The sequence below is a fragment of the Vitis riparia genome, chromosome 12 (assembly GCF_004353265.1).
Source record: "Vitis riparia cultivar Riparia Gloire de Montpellier isolate 1030 chromosome 12, EGFV_Vit.rip_1.0, whole genome shotgun sequence".
Classification (NCBI taxonomy): domain Eukaryota; kingdom Viridiplantae; phylum Streptophyta; class Magnoliopsida; order Vitales; family Vitaceae; genus Vitis; species Vitis riparia.
Genome location: NC_048442.1, coordinates 20967055 through 20987084, shown reverse-complemented (window position 1 = coordinate 20987084; position 20030 = coordinate 20967055). Strand labels below are relative to the sequence as shown.

Here is a 20030-nt window from a genome sequence, read left to right as displayed (position 1 = left end):
GAAAATTGGAGTTTCAAAAATAAAATTTGAAAGAAACTGGAGTTTTGAAAATTATTTTAGAATTGGAGTTTTGAAAATTATTTGAAAATGAAAGCTTTGAAAATTAAACTTGAAAAATAGAGTTTTGAATATTAAATTTGAAAAAAAATTGAAATCTTGAAAATTATTTAAAAATTGGAGTTTTGGAAATTAGAATTTTGAAAATTAAAGTTTTGAAGGATTAAGAATATGACACTATGCCTTTGAGTGGTGCATGGGAAAGTGGCCATGCACGGTCATGCAGAATGGGCCCGAGGAGGTAGGGTAGGTGCTGGAACTGAGTAACTAAAAAAAAAAACCTCTCACGCAAGCACTATTCTAGCCAACCAAATATATTGTCTTGTGATCCCATATTGCAAATCTACAAGCTAAAAAATTGGTAGAGTATCTAGTTCTAGATTCTCAAGGTTGGCAATTCCACAGGGTACGTTATGATCTCCAGGTATGCCATTCATGTTGTGAGAAAAGCCAATGACAGGACCATGGTTTAATCTTGTGTCAAAGTGAGGAGCACCAGGATAAAAGATCTCCTTACATAACAGTGAGTTGTGCAACCCATTCTGATCTGCATCCTCAATGGCTTGTGATTCAAGCAAGCTCTACATGAAATGAAGCAATGAAACATTGGACAAAGCCTGTTTCATGCTTTAATCAACAGGCTTGAGCAGATGGTTGAAACCAACTCGACTTTAAACAAAAATCAAAAGCAAGGCCGGTAAAACTAGAATAGAACTCAAATCAATCTAATCTAAAAAAACGAATGAAAATGAAACATGAACACTTTATAGCTCAGCCCAAACAATCCAAAAAATCAATAAAATGACAAAATGCATGACATGACATCCATACTCAAAATTAATAGCAAGTAGATAGGCCTTTGATGGTCATGTCAAATCATCCCGCAAGGATCAACAGTAGCAAACGAAAAAAAAAAATACAGAAGGGAGTAGATATTTTATAGTGAAGAAACTTACCTCTGAGAAGATGCGGGCTAATGAATCATCTCTTCCTTACTCTCTGCTCCGGCTTCTTCCTCTCTCCAGAACTCCCTCTACAACTCTCTATTTTTTTCTCTCAAGTACCCAGCTCTCTGTTTTCAACCCTCCATTTCCAATCCCTCTCTTCAGCTGCTGCCCGTTTTTCTATGGCTCGGTTTTTCTTGCTCTCCAAGTTTCTACCAACTCCCTCCTCTTAGCTCTCTCAATTTTTTTTCTTCATGCTCTCCCAAAATCCATATCCGAAAAGCTTCCCTTTACCTCTTTTCAGTCCAGCTTCTCTTTCTTATTAGCTTCTCCTACACGTTTTCTACTCATTCCACTGCTCTTTTGTTCCTTGCTCATAAATGTCTTTATCCCTAGCCACCACCATGGCAAGGTGGTGGTGTCCTTGGCCATGCGTCCATGCAGTTGTGAGCCCTTGAAGAAGTTGGCCCTCCTACTCCTCTAAGATGGTGACAGCTCTCCCAGGTTTGAGAGAAAAAAAAAAAAAAAAAAACCTTGCTCCACAAAAGGGGTCTACAACGATTTTCAAAATTCTCAAACCGAATTGAACTTTTTTTATTATTGAAAACCGAACCAATATGATCAATTTTAATTTCTTTGGATCAGTATAATGGTTTTTTCAGTTTTGCCTACACCCTTACTTTATGTACTTTTAAATTATTTAATTCTTATGTGATTGAATGAAATAAGTAAAATGAGTTCAAAAAATTACATAAAAGTAATTTATTGAGTTTAAACATTTTTTTTCTGCTTTTCTTTTCTATTTTCTTTCCCTCACATTTTCTATCAAATTTTTCACAAATAAAACATAATCTAAATATTAGAAAAAATATATCCTAATTTTGCTCACAACTTAGTTGAACAAGTAAAATAAGTTGGAATTACACTCACATTATCTTCAAACAATGTTTTTTTCTTTTTTGTATAAATGGTATTTATTCCAAACCTAATTGAATTAATTTCTCCACTTAGAATGGTAGCTTATTTTTCATTTCTTTAATAGACTATTATGTAGAATATGTCTATAAATGATAAAGATATGTTGGTTGTTGCTAGTTCTTTTTCAAAAGAATCTCAGGGACATTTCTATATTAACTACGTACATACTAAGGTGATTTTAATTTGGATTGTGTGGCCAATATCCAAATTTTATTCCCTTACCCAACAAAATTGCTTTTCTTTTGTACATTTAGGAAGATTTATGTTGCTTGGTCTCCTTCAAGGAGAATGGATAGCTTATTAGAGTTACAATTTCTAATATACTTGTACCTAAGTGGAAATGCTCCTAAATGTGTACAAAAATTTTAACATCATAAAATGAAAAAGGAAATAAGCATTAGCTAATGGCAAAAGTAGTCTACAAATTCACTTGCACTTTATAACATTTCTAGAGCAACATAAAAGTGTTTTGTTTTTAATATTTACAAATTAAATTATAATAAGGATAAAGTGCAAAGTACTTATATTCCTATTTGTATTACATAATATAATATTTCAATGTAAAGAATATATATCCAAAAATGAAATAAAATTTTAATTACATTTTAATAGTTATATTTCCTATACTTCTACTATCTTTAAAAAAAATTAACAAAATATGCATATGATAAATGATAAAAGATGTTAAGATCGGCTAAATTGAGATTAGGCTTTTTGGTTTTGAAGACGATGAAATTGCATTTCTAAGTCTTTGTTGGTCTTTACAAGCATAGTTGGATGGTTATAGGTGTTGGGCTAAATTTATCCAACCTATGTAAAGTTTCCTAAGCCCATGTATTAAGCTAATTTCATTTGGGTATTCTCTAAGTCTAAATATACATAGCATTAGAATGAGATGTTGATGAAAATTGATAAAGAAAAAGAAAATAAAGTTACTTTTTAGGCACTATTCTAGGGCTCAAGAGGTGAAGATACAAGTTCTTTCATCAAATTTTTAGGGAAACTCTTGTAGTAAGATTTCTCTTCCTAATTATTATTTTATGAGGTAATGGATTCTCACTTCAAGTATTGATGTTTCTATAGGTTTTCAATGTGAAGAAACTATTAAGGATTTATTAGTATCCCCAATTTTTTTAAGTAGAAGAAATTTTCTATGTAGTGTTTTACCCCCATTTGGAGGGTTTTTCCATGTTATATTTGGTGTTATTTTGGTGAATATTCTTAGATTATTGTTGTTCTTTTTTGCTAGATTGTTATTATTATTGAGAGATTATTATTATTGTGAAAAAATCTTTTAACTTGTGTAGGTAGATGCTCTATAAGTCCCTTTAACTTCCCAACAAGTGGTACCAAAACTTGGTTGTGAGAATAATTATTCTCGAAAGTGATAGAAATAAAAGGGAATTCAACCTCTATGGTAAAACTCAACAATTTAAATTGAGCTATGCAGAAGTCCATAATGGAAGATTCCCTATAACAGAGTTCTAGAAAATTTCTATATATTGCTATTATGGTTTTTTACATCTATATTTATGCAAATACTATGAAAAAAAATTAATTACATGATCCTAAATTAAAGGAAGAATTTACGGGATTTTACAATTAAAATGTGGTTCACTATGTTTTCTATGGAAAGGTTTATGAGTCAAATTGTGGTGTAACTTGCTAGCCTTGCTGCTTGTATTGGAAAGGATAGTGCACTGATTTGTTGTTGTTATTAGAGATAGATATGACTCAGACACTTCTTTGGGAGGCCTAAATTCTTCTCTAACATGCCCTCACAAGATAGTGTTTCCATTGGAAACACCAAAACTGGAGAAGTTGCTTGCGTCAAGGCATCTACAAGTTGATCTTAAAAAGATCAATGTGACATCTGCAATTGTCTAATTGCTACTTTATCACATGCCAAAATGAAAATCTATGGCGGTATGCTTCATATAGGAGTGAAACATGAGGTTGACACACAAGTAGTTTGTACCAACATTATCATAGTATATGATAGGAGATTGGTTGAGGGAGATACTAGTTCATAGAGTAATGATTGCACCCATGCGAGTTCAGTTGCAATTGAAGTAATTACTTTGTATTTAGCTTCAGTTAATGAACGAACAACATACCATTGTTTTCGAGAACTCCAATAAATTGGGTTAGTGCCAAAATATACTACATGGGTAGTGGTTGAGGTTCAATCATCCTGATTACCTACCTAATCAACATCGAAAAAATCATGTAGGCAAAAAGGTGAGCCTTTTTCGAGGAAAAAACCATGAAAGACAGTATGTTTCAAGTATCGAAGCAATCTCCTTGCAATAGCCCAATGGCCTTAAGTAGGTTAATGCATATACTGTGAAGGCTTGTTCACAGTGAAAAAGATATCTAGTCGGGTGATACATAAGTATTGAAGTGCCCTAACAACTTAGTGATATTGTGTAGTATCTAAGGGTGGAGTACCATCATGTAAGGTTAAGGGTTTTGTAATGGATAGGGGGTAGTCATTTCCTTAGCCATTAAGGGATTGTGGCACTCTAATAGATCCCAAATGTACTTGTGTTGGGATAAGAATACTCTATTTGTAGTAAGGACAACTTCAACACCTAGAAAATAGTATAAATGACCAAGATATTTTGTTAAGAATTCATTAGAGAGTTAAGCAATGAACTATGAGATGAAGTTGTTATCCTTACTAGTGATAATCATTAACAAATACAAAGAAGTATAATGTAATGTTGTGATATGAGTATATGAAGAGTGAGAAGTCTGACTTGGAGGTATGAAAACCAAATTGAATAAGACATTTGCTCGATGCTTGGTACCAAGCATGGGGGACTTGCTTAAGACCATAGAGAGCTTTGCATAACCTACAATCATGAGTAGGATGGTTAGTGTTAATGAAGTCAAGTGGTTGGGATATGAAAACCTTTTCGTTAATGGAGCCATGAAAGAAAGCATTGTTGACTTCCGTTTGTCTAATATGGCACTCAAAAGAGAGAGCAAGGCATAATACCACTCAAATTGTTGTAGGCTTGACAATAAGGCTAAAGGCGTCATGATAATCAACTCCAAGGCATTGGTGACCCTTTAGCTACAAAATGTGCCTTATTGTTCAATGTTACCATCAAGATTCATTTTGATGTCGAAGACTCATTTGCAACTAACAAGGTTTTGAGTAGGGTTAGAAGGAACAAGTTCTCATATTCCATTTCAAACCAAAGCATCAAATTCTATTGACATTACATTCACCATGTTGAATATTTAAGAGCTTGAGTAACTGATGTGGGTTCAAGGGCATAAGAAAAAAAATGTTTAATGGTGACTAGTATGATTTTTGGTTTTAAAATGTTGTTTTGTGAGCAGGTTACCATGTGGTGAAGGCGTGGTGGTAAAGGTGATAAAAGAAGGTTCAAAGTCCAAGTTAAGAGAAAAAAAAAAAAAACAGGAACACTAGGTGAGGAATTTAGGTGAGGGTTACTTCTTGATATCAAAGGCTGAGATGCAATATCCACAATAGTAAGTGGCAGAACATCATCATGCAAGCTTGGCGACACTAGTGCTAGTGAGATAGGCACAAAGAAATGTGTCTCATGAGGATAATAACAATTGGTTGAGAGTTGTGCAAGATGAGATGGATTTCTTTTTTTTTTTTTTTTAAAATGAAACTTATAAGTGGGAACAACTTCCTAAAGGAAGAAAAACATTGAAAAACAAATGGGTGTTCAAGTTGAAAAGAGACAATAGTGGAAAGTTGATAAAATATAAGACTTAGTTATTAAAGGTTTTAGATAGAAAAAGTGGTTAAGGGATATAGTTGAAGAAAATGCAGTAAAGTTAAAGAAGATCCATACAAATAAGAATGTCTTAGATATGTTGACAAAAGTTATTCTCAAGCATAAATTTTAGTTGTGCTTGGTAAAACCAATTTAAACTCCATGTGATGGAGTTATAGATTGACATTCATCCCCAATGCATTGGACGGGGAGATTATTGGGTTAAGTTTATGTAACCCATGAAAAGTTTCCTAAACTCATGTATTAGGCTATTTTTATTTAGGTATTATCTAAACCCAAATATAAATAGTATTAGGGCTTTAGGGTTTCGGTGAAAAGTGGTAGAAAAAAAATTAAAAATTAAAAATTGTTTTCTAAACACTGTTCTAGGGATCAAGGGGTGAAAGTACAAGTTCTTTCATCAACTTTTTTAAAAAGCTCTTATGGTATAATTTCTTTTCATGTTCATTATTTTATAAGGTGGTGAATTCCCACCTTAAGCTTAGTTTTCAAGGTGAAGAAACTAATGATAATTTATTTGTATCCTTATTTTTATTGAAGTGGATTTTTTTTTTTCCTTTTTTGTGATTTTTTACCTCAATTTAAAAGGTTTTTCCATGTTATATTTGATGTCATTTTGGTTGAATATTCTTAGATTATTATTGTTATTTCTTGATATATTGTTATTATTGTTAAAAGGTTGCTATTGTGGAGGAATTTTTTAACCTATGTAGGTAAATACTTTATAATTTCCTATAACTTCCCTAGGTTGCTATGAAAATAAATAAATTTATTTATTGTGATTATGAAAATAAAATTCTTAATTATTCAATATTTGAAATAAATTTTGAAATATTTACCTACTAGGGAATAAATAATTTTTTAAATTAGTCAATATTTATATAAATAAATGAAAATAAATAAATTTAAAGAAATATATAAAAATAATTTATTAAATTTTAAGATTATGTTTGATTTTAAAAAAAATGAGGAAAAATAAAAAAGAAAGAAATAAAGAGAAAAATAAATAAATGTAAAGTTAATAAAATATTTTTATATCCTCCATCAAATTTATTTAAGTTATTTTATCCTTTTTTATATAAAAATTAAATATATTGAAAATATATAATTTTTAATTAATTTTAATTATATTTTATAATAAAATTAAATATAAAAAATATCATTTTCTTCAATTATTTTTTCCTTTTTTATTACTTTCTCATAACTAAACATAACATAAATATATTTCTATTTTCCGTCATTCTATAATTATATTTTTCCTTAAATTTTCAATCAACCAAATAAAAGAAATAAATTATTATTTCTCATTTCTTTTATTTTTAAATTATTTTTACAGTGAGATTCGTGGCAGAAAAAGAAAAGGAAAATAAAAAATAAAAAATTTACATGTGAAAAGTCATGATATAAGGGCGTGGTCCGGACCTGGTGATTACAATATCAGCTGTTGATAGGAGTGACCAAGTTGGAAGCTGCAGGGGCCTTATCCTGTACCGCCACACAATGGAGTATCTGCACTGTAACGCACGCTTCACCGGAAAACCAATGAACACTCCGGCAACTCACCGAGATCAGCAAACAAGGACTCTTCCTCTTCTCCCATGGCGAACACCGCCACGTCATCTTCGGCCGAATAACCTCCTACAAAAACCGGGCTCTCAAGCATGGCCAGGGAGGTTGGTGACACCTCGGAGAACCAAGAGAAATGGCCGTCGGCGAGTAAGGAATCACCGCCAAGTTCGAGATCAGGTTGGCTCGCAAAGACAGCGAATTCTTCCGGTGGGAATTTAGGGGATGGGGTAGCGATGGTGGCCGTGGCGGTAACAGCGGCGGGGGCGGTGGAATGGTGGTGCTTGGTGGGGGGCAGAGGGTGGTTATGGTCGCAGGCGTAGGTGACTATGAGCACGGTGGGGTCCACACGGCTTCTCTCTACTTGTTTTCTGGCTGGGCAGCCCTTTGAACTGCTGCATCTATAATACCCCCTGCATTCAATAAAATTCAGATTAATTATTTTCTACTTTCTCAAAAAAAAAAAAAAAGTTTTAAGATAATTTTTCTATCTTACGCCTTTTTTCTGGTAAAATAAATTCATAAATCTTATAACCATCCCTCAATTTTTTTAAAATATTTATAAATTGATGAACTAAAGAAACTATAGGAAAGTAAGGTGATGTTTAACATCCGTTCTCCTAATCGTATAAATATTTACACAGTTGGATTCGCTCCCAATCATAAAATATTTACACAATTGGATACAAGTTATTTAACTTTAAAGTTGTTTTAAAGTCATGAGACCCTTCGGGTCCAAATGTGACAGTATTTATACCATTGGATGCAAATTCTTATTTGGTCTCATATGAATTATTTATTTGTTTGATCTCGTTATCTTATAAGACAACGACAAAGGCGTTATACCGGTCGAAAAGAGTATATATAATTTGTAAACATGTTTTAAAGCTCAAGAGTCTTTGGGTTTGGATAAAACAATATGTACACGTAAATTCAAGACTCTCATTTTCATTTTTCAACCAAATTGGACGTGTTATTTGGACTATTGATTAAACTTGAATTGGTTTGAGTTTAACCTAGGCTTCATTTTTACACGTTTATACTAAAATTTAAATAGTAAATAACATATTATTTTACACATTAATAATAATAATAAATCTATTTATCTTTCTAAAAGAATAAATTAATACATAATATAACTAAATTTGATATTTTTTTTTCTTTTAAAATCATTTGAAATGAAATATTAGAATTATAATAATATAAATTATATTATAATATTAAATTAGGTTAGTGTCCATTACCCAATAACTTGGCTCAAACCTAGTGTGAAATGAATTTGGGTTGAGAAAGCTAAACCTAGACCCAACCCGAATGCTAAAAATACTTGTCTAAACATTGAAGAAGTTAAAAGGTTATTCTGGTTTCTAATCTAAAATTGGAAAGAAAAGAAATACTAAAAACATTGACATACCTGGGATAAGGAGAGCCCTTGATGGGCTTCTGCCCATACTTTCTCCAGGCCCACGAATCGGACGGTGGATATGCCTCTCCTTTGCTCCGTGATCCATCAACGCCTCCGATCGGCACTGACACCACTCTTTTCTGTACACCCCTCTTACTGAAACCAAAATTCCCCACAACACACCCGTCATTTTTCAAAAAACAACTCACCGGAGAAACATCCTCCCGCCGGAATCCAACACAACAAAAAAATCACAACTAACCTCTTTTTCGGAGACGGGGTGGCCGCCAACTTGGCCTCGTCGCCCGAAAGGGGAGAGTCCGGGGCAGTTTCGGACGAGCCTTGGGGGTCTTCTTCTTGCTCATTGATGAAGGGGTTGATGTGGAGCCTACGGTCCATGATGAAGAAGTGTTGCGACTGGGTTACTCTAGGCCGTTCACCGTTGATCCCTGGTGGGTGGTGAAGATGATCATTTCATTTAGAGGCCGGAAGGGTCGCCGAGAAAGGGAGGTGGAAGGGTTGCCGGACAGGAGAGAGGGGAGTGGTGGGATTGTGTGGGTGTGGGTTTTAACTTTTAATATGGGGTGTCACGTTGACAGATTGGCAGTTTGATTAGTTTATTGTGGATGTGCCAGCAACTTCCCTATTATATTAAATTTTATTTTTCGAGAAAAAAAATAAAAAATAAATAGTTTAAACTAATTAAAAAAAAATTAAACAATTAATTTTTAATATTATGATAGATAAGTTATGGATAATTAAAAAAAATATATTCAAGGAAATTAATTTTATAAAAGGAGAGAAGAAAATATTGGAAATAATATAAATTATTTACTACCAAAATTGAATATTCAGGGATTTTTATAAATGTAAATAATATAATTTAATGATTATTATAAACCTAATCATGAGTGATCCACCAGTTCCTTAACTTGCAAGAAACCAAGAATTTTCAATTAAAATTAATTAATTTAAAATAATTTGAAAATTGTGTACATACGCAATGATGGTCTGAGAAAAAAACAAATTCAGGCATTTTTAATTATGCCTCTTTGAAACCAATTATTTTGTAGGGCTTCCAAACATCCTTAAAAAAAATGTGGAGGACTTGTTTGGAAGCCTTCACTCTATTTATTATTTTTATCAAAACCAGTAAAATATATGCAAGAGGGCCCACCCAAACCTTAAAAAGACCCACTGCATTTCATTTGATGGATAGGCCCACTAGAGTTGCCTTGTGATTTTTTTATTCTTTACTTATCATTTAATACTTTTAATCGTGATGTCCGGCCAACAAGTTAACGACAGGATAAACCTTCAGTGGTCATAAAAGGACTCGAACTGATGACCATTGAAAAGCAAACCCAGACCAACTGAACTACCCCACAAAGTTAATTTACTTATTATTTAATACTAATAAACTCTTATTTGAAAAACCATTAAAAATATAAAATAATAAATGGGCATTACCAAATAGGAATCCACATCTTGAAATTTTATTGAAATAATTCTATAAATATTTTATTTATTTATTAAAAGATACTGAATATTAAAAGTAAAAAAAAAGTAATTTTCTTAAAATATATTTTCAATTTCCAAAATAAAAAACAATGAATATATTTGTTTTCTAATGGTTTTAATTATTAGAGTAGTAAAATGCTCCCATTTTTTAAATAGTTAATAATATATTTTTTATGAATATTTTTCAAAATCATATTTATATATAAAAAATAAAAAAATTGTTCAAAGGAAAGTGGCATTATACATGCGCGTCAAGAGAAAAATCTAAGAACCATTTTATTTGACTTTTAATAGAACAAACATATGAAAGTCAACTATCTAGAACATAAAAAAAGTCATAATTTTAATTTTATATATATAAAAGGATTATCATATAAAGTAAAAATAAATAAATAAAAATCAAATAACGCGGCTCCAACTAGAAGGAGTTGGCAAATTGGACTTGGTATTAAACAAAGTTTCAAGTTCCTTCCTCCGTGTTGAAAACTAGTCTTAAAATATTTTCTTCTTGTATGTACAAAATTTCTAATATTTTTATTTTAAATAATAAATAATATGAAAAAAAACTTAAATATAATTATAATTATGTGATATTAATAAAAGCGCTAAGAAAAATTCAATAAATTTAAATATATAAAAAGATTACACTAAAATGATACCTAAAGTTTAATAGATGGTTCGAGAAAGGTCGATATGTGTTCATTATAATGGCTACACCGAATTTTAATTGAATTGTTTCTTATATTTTATAGGTGATAATTAAGATGAGATAACATTGATTAATGAGGGATACAATAATAAGATACATCAATTTAATAATAGAGGGAGGTGTTGTTTGTTGACCTCGACCTCCTGATCAATAATCGACATTATTAAACAATAAATAATCGTTATTACCAATCACTTCTTACCCGCTTAACATGATAAGAGTATAGTTTAGTCAAATTATGATCAACCTTAATTAATTATCTAATAAACAAATATTTTATTTCCTTTGTTTTATGTCATCGCTCAAAAAAAATAGATTCAGAGATTAATTAGGAAGCAAACATTTAATTATTACTATGAGTTTTGGTTTTTGAGTAGAGTAGCTCTTTTGTTTTATTATCATATTTAGCGTACTTATAAAATATTACAAAAATACCTAAAAGGTACCAAATATGGTTGATGTATAAAGAGTATGACTAAAGGCATGAAAAAATGCCGACATATTGTAAGAAAATGTAAAGAAAATATGGAAAATACATCAATATTATAATAATGCGATTAAAGTATGAAATATCATCTACAACTTAGATTATACATTAAAATCTGAAGATTTGTGTTAAAACTTTAGCATAGTAATTATTTGATAACATAATTTTTCTAATATTTAATAATATATAGATTATCTTTTATTAAAATTTTGCAATTGATTTATTTTATAGTAGGCAAATCTTGATCATTAACTTTAAAAATGTTAAAAAAATAATAAAAACACTAAATAAAATACTTAATTAAATAAAATTATGAAAAAATAGATGATAAAAAATACTAAATATATATATATATATATACATTTTAGTTGATATTAATGGATATAGGGTCTAATCTAGGGAACCAAACGGATGCATGGCCTAATATTGAAAATTCCACTTACCCTCTCAAAATGAAAAAGAAAAAAAAGGGAAATTATGACACTTGACCAGCCACCAAAAAAAAAAAAAAAAAAAAATTCAAAATCATTGCCAATGTAAATAGTCCAAGTTTCAGGGTAGTTAGCACTTAGCAGGCACACTTGGTGTCCACTGATAATTCCATTAATTCTATGTGCTTAATTAAGAGTAGAATCAAATATGTATAGATAAAGCAGCTCCATTTGATAGAGTTTTTAGGCTACAAATTTGGGGTTTTATCAGGAATGTCAAAGTACTACTCCACCATGACCAGGTTCTGCAATTGCCTTGTGAATTTGTTGAGTCAATTTTTGTATATCAGGGGCTTTGTCTTGAGCTTCGGCAACGGCTTCCATGTTGAAGCCATGGGTGCATGAAACCCTAGCTTGCACCACATTCACACCCATCTCCTCCAAGCTCTCCAAGATGGATACCAGCAAGCCTCTCCCTTTCTCCCAACTCTTCACTTTTATTACCAGTAACCCATCTCCATGAATCCTCTCTACTTTCACTTCCTGCAGCCAATCCATCACACCACAAAACAAGGATACAACATGATCATCAATTCAACACCAACACTTACCTCTAGCCTTAGAAGGCTCAAAACATACCAAAAACACAAATAGGAAGAGAGGGAGAGAGCTCATACAGTGGGCAACTGAAGATTTTGGAGAAGGATTGAGTATTCTCTAACCATTGCCTCCAATCTGAGTTTCAATTCATTGATGTGGTAAAAACCATCCACCACCACTGAGCTCTTCTGCAACTGCACAATCATCCAAACAACAATCAAACTCTATGAACACCATAAAATCTTCTCTCGCAAACATGCTCAGTTAACCAGCAAAAGCAAGGAAAAAGAAATAGTATTACAGATTTGGATTTGGTAAGGGAAGAGATCTTGTTAAGCTTCTTCCTCACCACCGTTCTCCCCTGCATTCTTGACACCATCCCTCTCTCTCTCTCTCTCTCCCTTTTTCTCACACCCTCAGCTATTCGATGTGATGGCTAGTTATGGGGTGCTGCCTTTTATATTACACTCGTACTGCTACACTGCATAGAAAAGGGTACAAATTGTCCTTTCTCGATTGGTCCAGTGTGAAAATTTGAAACGTTCTCTAAAATACATTTATATTTGTAATACACAAAATATAATACTTAATGTCACACAATCAGGAGCGATCGATTTAACCCTCGAGTGGATTGCAAAGGTGTAGTCCACTCACTTGGTTTTTGTGGGTCAGGAATCATGCGTGTTTTTGAATGGATATGCCTCCATATTTTGTTTTACATAGAATTTAATATCTATTTATTCTCTGTGACATAACAAATAAGATAATATGGTAGAATGGACATAGACGATCAAAACCAAAGAAGTTTCTGTCTTGAATGTGTAGTGGGGAGTAAGGGCCTAGGATTGCTAAAAAGGAAATGGAAGTTTGGATATGGGAGATGGGGGAGATGAGGGAGATGAGAAGTATCAAGTGTGGGACAGCTTTAATCGAGAATAAGGACGAAGATGGCATGCATGCATGCATGGGTCGAGAGTAGAGAGAAGGAGAAGAGGAGTGGCGTGGGAAGAGGCTAGTACTACCACTCAGTCATGTTCAGTAATCAGTAATCAGTAATCACGAGCTTCCCGTTTGCTACCCTTTTGTCTCAATTCCACGGAAAAGTTCACATGCTGTCACAAGAATATCCCCATATCTCTCTCTCTCTCTCTCTCTCTCTCTTTTTGTCTCTTCTCCATTTCCATATCCCCACTCCACCTCTCTCTCCATTTTCCCATTTTACTTTCTTGGAAAAGCATCACTAATTTTGTCGAATCATTCCATTCAATTCCTTCTCCATCATGTCTTATGTGTAACGACATGTGAATTACTTAATATATAGTTGGTACCTTAATATAATATCAAAGCCTACATAAACTTAAAAAATATTATATCTCTAAGCAATAAATAATTAAGCAGGGCGACCGGTCCATATGTTATTTAATTTCATGTATGTCACGTAGCGTTTTATAAACTAGTAAACGATATTTTTCAACTACTTAATTAAGCAATTCTAAATTCTAAACTTTGACGACTTAATTAATCTGCCTATTTAATTTTTGATGTCTAGATGATGAGGATGACAGATAAATAGTGATGCATGTTGAAAATGACAACCAACAACATGGCTATTCAATGGTTAAGCAGCGTCACCGACAATATCTTTGATGGGGTCATGGGTCATGGGCCATGGCTCCCTAAATTCTAAGTTACAAGGTTGGAGCAAGCTGTTACATATCTTTTCATAAAGTTTAGGTTGATTTTTTTGGCCTTAAAACTATTAAGTGAAAAGCTCTTTTTTCTTGGTGATTGACAATGAAATTAATTAATTAGCCATGGCTTGCAATATTCTCAGACGAATCTTTTGAAAAGATGAGTTATCTCTCCTTTTTTTTGTGCCAACACAATGGGCTTTTATAGCATAAAAATTAAATGATTTAAGTTATTAAGTTTCAATTCTGATATTCTAAAATCTCACCTGAATCATGAAGTTAAAGGAGAAGTGGTAGAATTGAAGGAGGCACTAAATCCATTGAACAAATCCCACACAAAGTCCAAAGAAAGACGACTAGATATTTTGGAGGGGGAAGAAGCCAACAATGGTGGTGGTAATTGGTAATTCGGTGGAGGTGGATAAGACCAAGGAACAAACACCTAATAAGTAATAACATTACATGCATGTATGTTGGATCAAGGACAAGACTCACTTGTCTTCTCTTCACTGTCTGTCTCTCCATATACAGTATGCACACTCTAAAAAAGGCATGCAACAGTGACTTTGGATGTTAGTACTTGCCCTTCTCCTTCATTCACTCCTTTTTAGCTTTTGTCTTTTGTGTTAGGCTCTCTCTCTCTCTCTCTCTCTCTCTCTCTCTCATGTGTATATCCATATTTTAGTACTATTAGTGTGCCCTTCTTTTGATATTTTCAGTAACATCATTATTTTTGTTATCTCATCTTTAGATTGTCTGTATCTGATGGGCATGCGTCTCTTGTGAATGTGGGGGGGAGAAAAGGGCTCATCTTTTTATTTGTTTCTGGTGCATATCATGGGGGCTTTTTGATTCCTTCCTCTCGTCCAAGGAATCAACATTCACATGATTTTCTTAGACCCTGGAAGGTACTTGGGCTAGGGTTTATATATACCAAGATAATATATTTATATATATTAGCCTCCAAAAAGGTCTTCACATGCATAATGCAATTCATCACAGCAATGCTTTTGAATTTTTTGTTCTCTGAAAAGGTTCTATTAGAATATTGTCCAACTCAATCAATGGCCAAAACTCAACCACAAATATCAAATCTAGGGTTCTTAAGGCCAAAGTCAAGCACCATCTTCTTAGACAAAATTGTCTAGTTTGTTAGTGAGGTTTTGGGGGATTGACCCACAAATTTAGACCCAATTTCTCATGAAATTAAATTTGTGACATTTATGGGGGCAGAGTAGAGCTTTCATCCATTATGTAGAAGGCTAGCTTATTACCCTTAAATGAAAGAAGAGAAAGAATTATGCAAAAAGGATGTGGTGGAGATGAAATAATTACAAGGTAGAGTTTCCTATTCAGGATGGGCTAAATACACCTTCATAATGAAGCCATGAATGCAAAATAACACCAAACTAATCAAACGGAGAGATAAGGAAAACACAAAGGACAAGGGGAAATTTAACATTATTGTTGATTTAGAAAAGAGAGAGAGAGAGAGAGAGAGAGAGAGAGTTAGGATGAGAGTTGTGTTTTGGTGGGGGAGAGCGAAATTTAAATTTTAGGAGAATGAATAATATAGGGCCTGTTTGTTTAGTGTTTTCAAGAACTGTTTTCTGTTCTTGAAAACAAAAAACACCAAAAACTCGTTTGGTTGAGAGAGTCGTTTTTGTTTTTGTTGTTTCCCGTGTTCTCAAAATGGCACTGTTTCGAGAACAACAAAATGTTGTTTTCCCTGTTTTTCTACTGTTTACATAACAAAATTAAACAACAAAAAACTCGTCTGTTCTCCGTGTTTTTTTTTTTTCTTCCCATTCTCATCTCTTCTCCTCTCCAGCACAGTCGCGTGGCCTCTTCTTGATTTTTCCCGTTTCTCAGTTTTGATTCAGGTTCGTGAAATTTAAATCCAATGGCACAATAGCAAAGAGACCCCTAAAACGGATCCAGAAAACACAGGGAGCAAAAGAAAATCAATTTTTTTGGTTTTCTTTGGGGGTTTTGCATGGATTTTCTCGGAAATCAAACGAGGATGAATTTTCCTGGAAATTGAATGGGGCATGGATTTTCTTGGGAATCAAACGGAGGTTGAAAAAAAATAATAATAACACGATTAGATTAGTACCTGCGAGGATTGAGAGTGGCAGAGTGAGAGAAGGGCTTTTTTTAGGGATTTTTCCGGCTGGAGGGCAACTTCAGAAAAGGGCTTCTTGATGCCCGAGTGAGAGAAGAGGGTGGCATTTTGAATTTTAGATTTAGGAGAGATAAAAATGATTTTATTATGTTTGATTTATTTTAAAATATATATATATTTTTTTATTTTAAAATAAATAAAATAAATAATTTTTTAATTTAAATGAACTATATATCTAAAAATTATTTATAAATTTATAATATAAATTACTTGAAGAAAATATTTTATTAATTAGAAAAGAAAAAAAAAACATCTTTCAAATGTGTTTTTTGTTTTATTTGTTCTAATTTTTTTTTTATTAACTCAACCAAACATGTTTTTTTGTTTTTGAGAACAAAAACTGTTTTTCAAAATTCAGTTCCCAAACACAATTTTTTTTTAAAAAAACACCAAAAACTGTTCTTAAAAACTATTCTCAAAAACTGTTTTTCAGAACAGTTTTCAAAAACAGTAACCAAACAGGCCCTTAATATAGGGTTTGTGATGCAATTGACACCTAACTTTGTATAATATGGAGTTGAGTTTTGTTAAAACACACTTCTTAATTGCTTTTTAAAAAATTCTATCTATAAAATCAAATATTAAAAATAGTTTATTTATTTATTTTTTATGAAAGCCATATACCTTTATGTACAATACAAAAATTCTTAATCTATTTGTTATATTTTTAATTATTTTTTAAAATATTTTAATAAAAAATATATACTCATAAATTTATTTTAAATATCACTTTTGCACTTCCCTTTTTTATTTTTTATCCAAATTAATTTTTGAGTGAGTTTTAATGTTAGTAACATAAAGACAAAATAAACTCACACAAAAAAAAAATTATAATATTATCAATCATACCTACATTCGTAATTGGGAAAAAACCAATCCATCGTATCATATAAAAATTACAAAAAAAAAAAATCAAAATTTTAAACCTTATAAAATCTCATGTTTTTCTGTTCCTAACATTTCATGTTTATAACCTTAGCTCAATTTTATAAATTTTATAAGGTTATTTTTCACATCTTATTGTTTACATAGGCTTCCTCGTATCTATATCTACCTTATATAATATTTATAAGCTAATCCTAATTTTATAAGTCCTTTTTTAATTTGTAATATTTATAAATTATGAATACGATCTCAACATTTTTCCTTATTTTATAATTATACATATTTCCATAAGAAAATAAATTATAAAATACTCCATAAAATATTCACTTTAAAAAGGAATACATATCCTATCAAATAAAAGTTTAAGGCACTTCTCAATAATGTTGGCTTGAATTCAGTCAAATCAATGATTCTTCTTATCTCTATAAATGCCTTTATTAGAAATATTTCAATCTTATCTAAACTATTATTAGGATGTAAGCAAAACCAAAAAAAAACAAATAAACCAATCCAAATCTACCAAAACCGATCTTATTTGTTTGGTTTTTTAAAATAAAATAGATCGATTCAATTTGAGAATTTTGAATATCAATTTTGTCCATTGATTTTTTACTTTCTTGTCTTTTAACTAATAAAAATTAAATCAAACTGATATTCTAAAACTTATATAAAATTGTTTGATATTTGATAGATTCTTTTAAAATAATTCATTATTTTTATATTATGGTCAAATTAATTCTAAATGTATTTAATATATTTTTAACATCAAATCCAAGTTAATTTCAATTAATTTTAAAAACAAATTACACTTAGAACCTAATATAAACTCAAGTTAATGAGATTTTAGTTCAAAATAAATATAAATCTCCAACTAAGTTTAAGACTAAAAAAAACTATTAAGTTTGGTCAAAATTGAGCCACGAAAACCAAACCAAACCAACCTCAAAATGTTTGGTTTGGTTCGATTTTGTCACTCCAAATCTAATCGATTTGGTTTGTCACTCCAAATTTGATCGATCTGGTTTTTATCACATATAAACCGACTATATCAATTCGGTTAATTTTTTATTCAAAAATTGGCCGAATCAATTTTATTTACACTGCTATAAATGACTACTTTTTTAAAATTCATCTCATCTCGGTCTCATAATTTTTTTTTCATTACCTTCTTTACTAAAAGGAATATATGTCAAATAAAAATTTGAGAAATTTCCCTCTACTAATTAATCCAAGGGAAAAAAAAAAGAAAAACTAAAATTTTAAAATCTATACATGGCATGATTGCAATAGAATAAGAGTTCTTGCAAGCAAACCTGACCCAAATTCCCAATTGCTACCCTATCATGGGCCGTAAATGTAAAATTATTGGGTTGGGCCTCGCTTCTATATCTCGTACTTATGATGATGGATCACATTTTTTCCAAACAATAAGAAAGCCCAATTAAACAGGTCGAAACTTTGGCATGTGCAAATCAAAATGGTTTTTTCATAAATAATTTTCTCAATAAAAACAATCAAAGGTATTTGAGTAGTTTTTCATGGCTATAGTGCTTATGTTTAATAAGAAAAAAAAATGTAAGAGCTTGTTTGGGAATTGTTTTTCAAAAACAGTTTTTTATTTTTAAAAACAAAAAATTATTTTCCAGATTCGAAAATACATTTGATAATATTTTTGACAAAAGCTAGGTTTTTGATAACTTGTTTTTAAAAAAGATATTTTTTGAAAACATATTTTAATCATTTTTAATTGTTTTCATATGTTTTATACAATATATTTTAAAATATAATTATATAAGTATGAAAAATGATTAAAATAAAACATGATAGATAAAATTTATTTTTTAAAAGTTGTTTTCAAAAACCATTTTTTAAAAACATTTCCAAATAGAGCACAACACCTTTTCAAATATTATTTCAAAGTTTAATTAATCCAAGACGAATTGTCATTTTGGGTGTCAAATAGATGTTGTGAAAGGTGTCGGCAAAGTATGACTTAAGATTGAAAGAGACAAAGGATGAAGCCAAATCCAAGAGAATGCAACCCCCTTAACCCAACTTTTAGGCCTTTCATATAGACATAATCATTATATCTAATCTCCAAGTTTAGAAGATAATACTCCATGTTGTTTTCCTTCTTCACACCTCTCATAGTGCCTTCCTGCTTGCTTACCAAATCTTCCTACTTTCAACTTTTATACACCACATTTTCTTTTACAAGCCCAAAAATTTCAACTTGTATTGTTGAAGATTGACCAAATTTTCTTTTTTAATTTTTCAATTTTCATTTTCTTAAAATTCACTATATTTTTATTTTTCCTAACTCTTTGGTAGGATCTATTCATCTTCTTCTTTCAATATGTTTGGTTTCAAAAAGTTTTAAAAAAAGAAAAAAAATTATTTTCTCATATTTAATTGTTATATGAAAAATAAAAAATAAAAATCAAATGTAATTAAAACTTATTAAAAATTTATATATTTTAAAATTATTTAACTTTTTTATTGATAAATTAAAATAAATGAATTGAATTTGAGATAATAAATAAAAATAATTTATTAATTTTAAATTTAATTTATTCAAAACGAACCAGAACCTTAACGTTTGTCTTTAATTTTTAGCCCGATATATGCAAAGTGATCATACCCACTTCCCTTTTGATTTTTATTTCTAATTATATACATTTTATATTATTTTTTAAAGTAATTTTTGTATACCCATTATAAAAAATATATATTTTTAATAAAAGAATATTAATTGTATTAAAACCCCATTATTAGAAATAGGGTTA

General features: G+C 31.0%; 2 protein-coding genes across 2 annotated transcripts; both read right to left on the bottom strand.

Annotated features, from left to right (window-relative positions):
* Positions 1-7091: 7091 nt before the first annotated feature.
* On the bottom strand, positions 7092-9277 carry LOC117926352 (probable WRKY transcription factor 65). The gene is made up of 3 exons (XM_034845443.1): positions 8998-9277; positions 8745-8891; positions 7092-7743 (listed from the first exon to the last, which is right to left on the bottom strand). Exons 1-3 carry the CDS (start codon positions 9132-9134, stop codon positions 7293-7295), a joined length of 735 nt encoding a protein of 244 aa, XP_034701334.1. The 5' UTR covers positions 9135-9277; the 3' UTR covers positions 7092-7292.
* A 2725-nt stretch (positions 9278-12002) lies between these two features.
* On the bottom strand, positions 12003-12897 carry LOC117927063. The gene is made up of 3 exons (XM_034846449.1): positions 12785-12897; positions 12561-12677; positions 12003-12426 (listed from the first exon to the last, which is right to left on the bottom strand). The coding sequence occupies exons 1-3, from the start codon at positions 12860-12862 to the stop codon at positions 12160-12162; spliced, it is 462 nt and encodes a 153-aa protein (XP_034702340.1). The 5' UTR covers positions 12863-12897; the 3' UTR covers positions 12003-12159.
* Between the last annotated feature and the right edge of the window lie 7133 nt (positions 12898-20030).

Bases quoted from the DNA above. Each gene is read 5' to 3' on its own strand.
- LOC117926352 (XM_034845443.1), bottom strand. From the start codon at position 9,134: ATGGACCGTAGGCTCCACATCAACCCCTTCATCAATGAGCAAGAAGAA. The intron at 8,892-8,997 runs GTTAGTTGTGAT...TTTTGGTTTCAG, and splicing joins ACCCCGTCTCCGAAAAAGAG to TAAGAGGGGTGTACAGAAAA. The intron at 7,744-8,744 runs GTATGTCAATGT...TATTGAATGCAG, and splicing joins AAGGGCTCTCCTTATCCCAG to GGGGTATTATAGATGCAGCA.
- LOC117927063 (XM_034846449.1), bottom strand. From the start codon at position 12,862: ATGGTGTCAAGAATGCAGGGGAGAACGGTGGTGAGGAAGAAGCTTAAC. The intron at 12,678-12,784 runs GTAATACTATTT...ATGATTGTGCAG, and splicing joins CCCTTACCAAATCCAAATCT to TTGCAGAAGAGCTCAGTGGT. The intron at 12,427-12,560 runs GTATGAGCTCTC...GATTGGCTGCAG, and splicing joins AAAATCTTCAGTTGCCCACT to GAAGTGAAAGTAGAGAGGAT.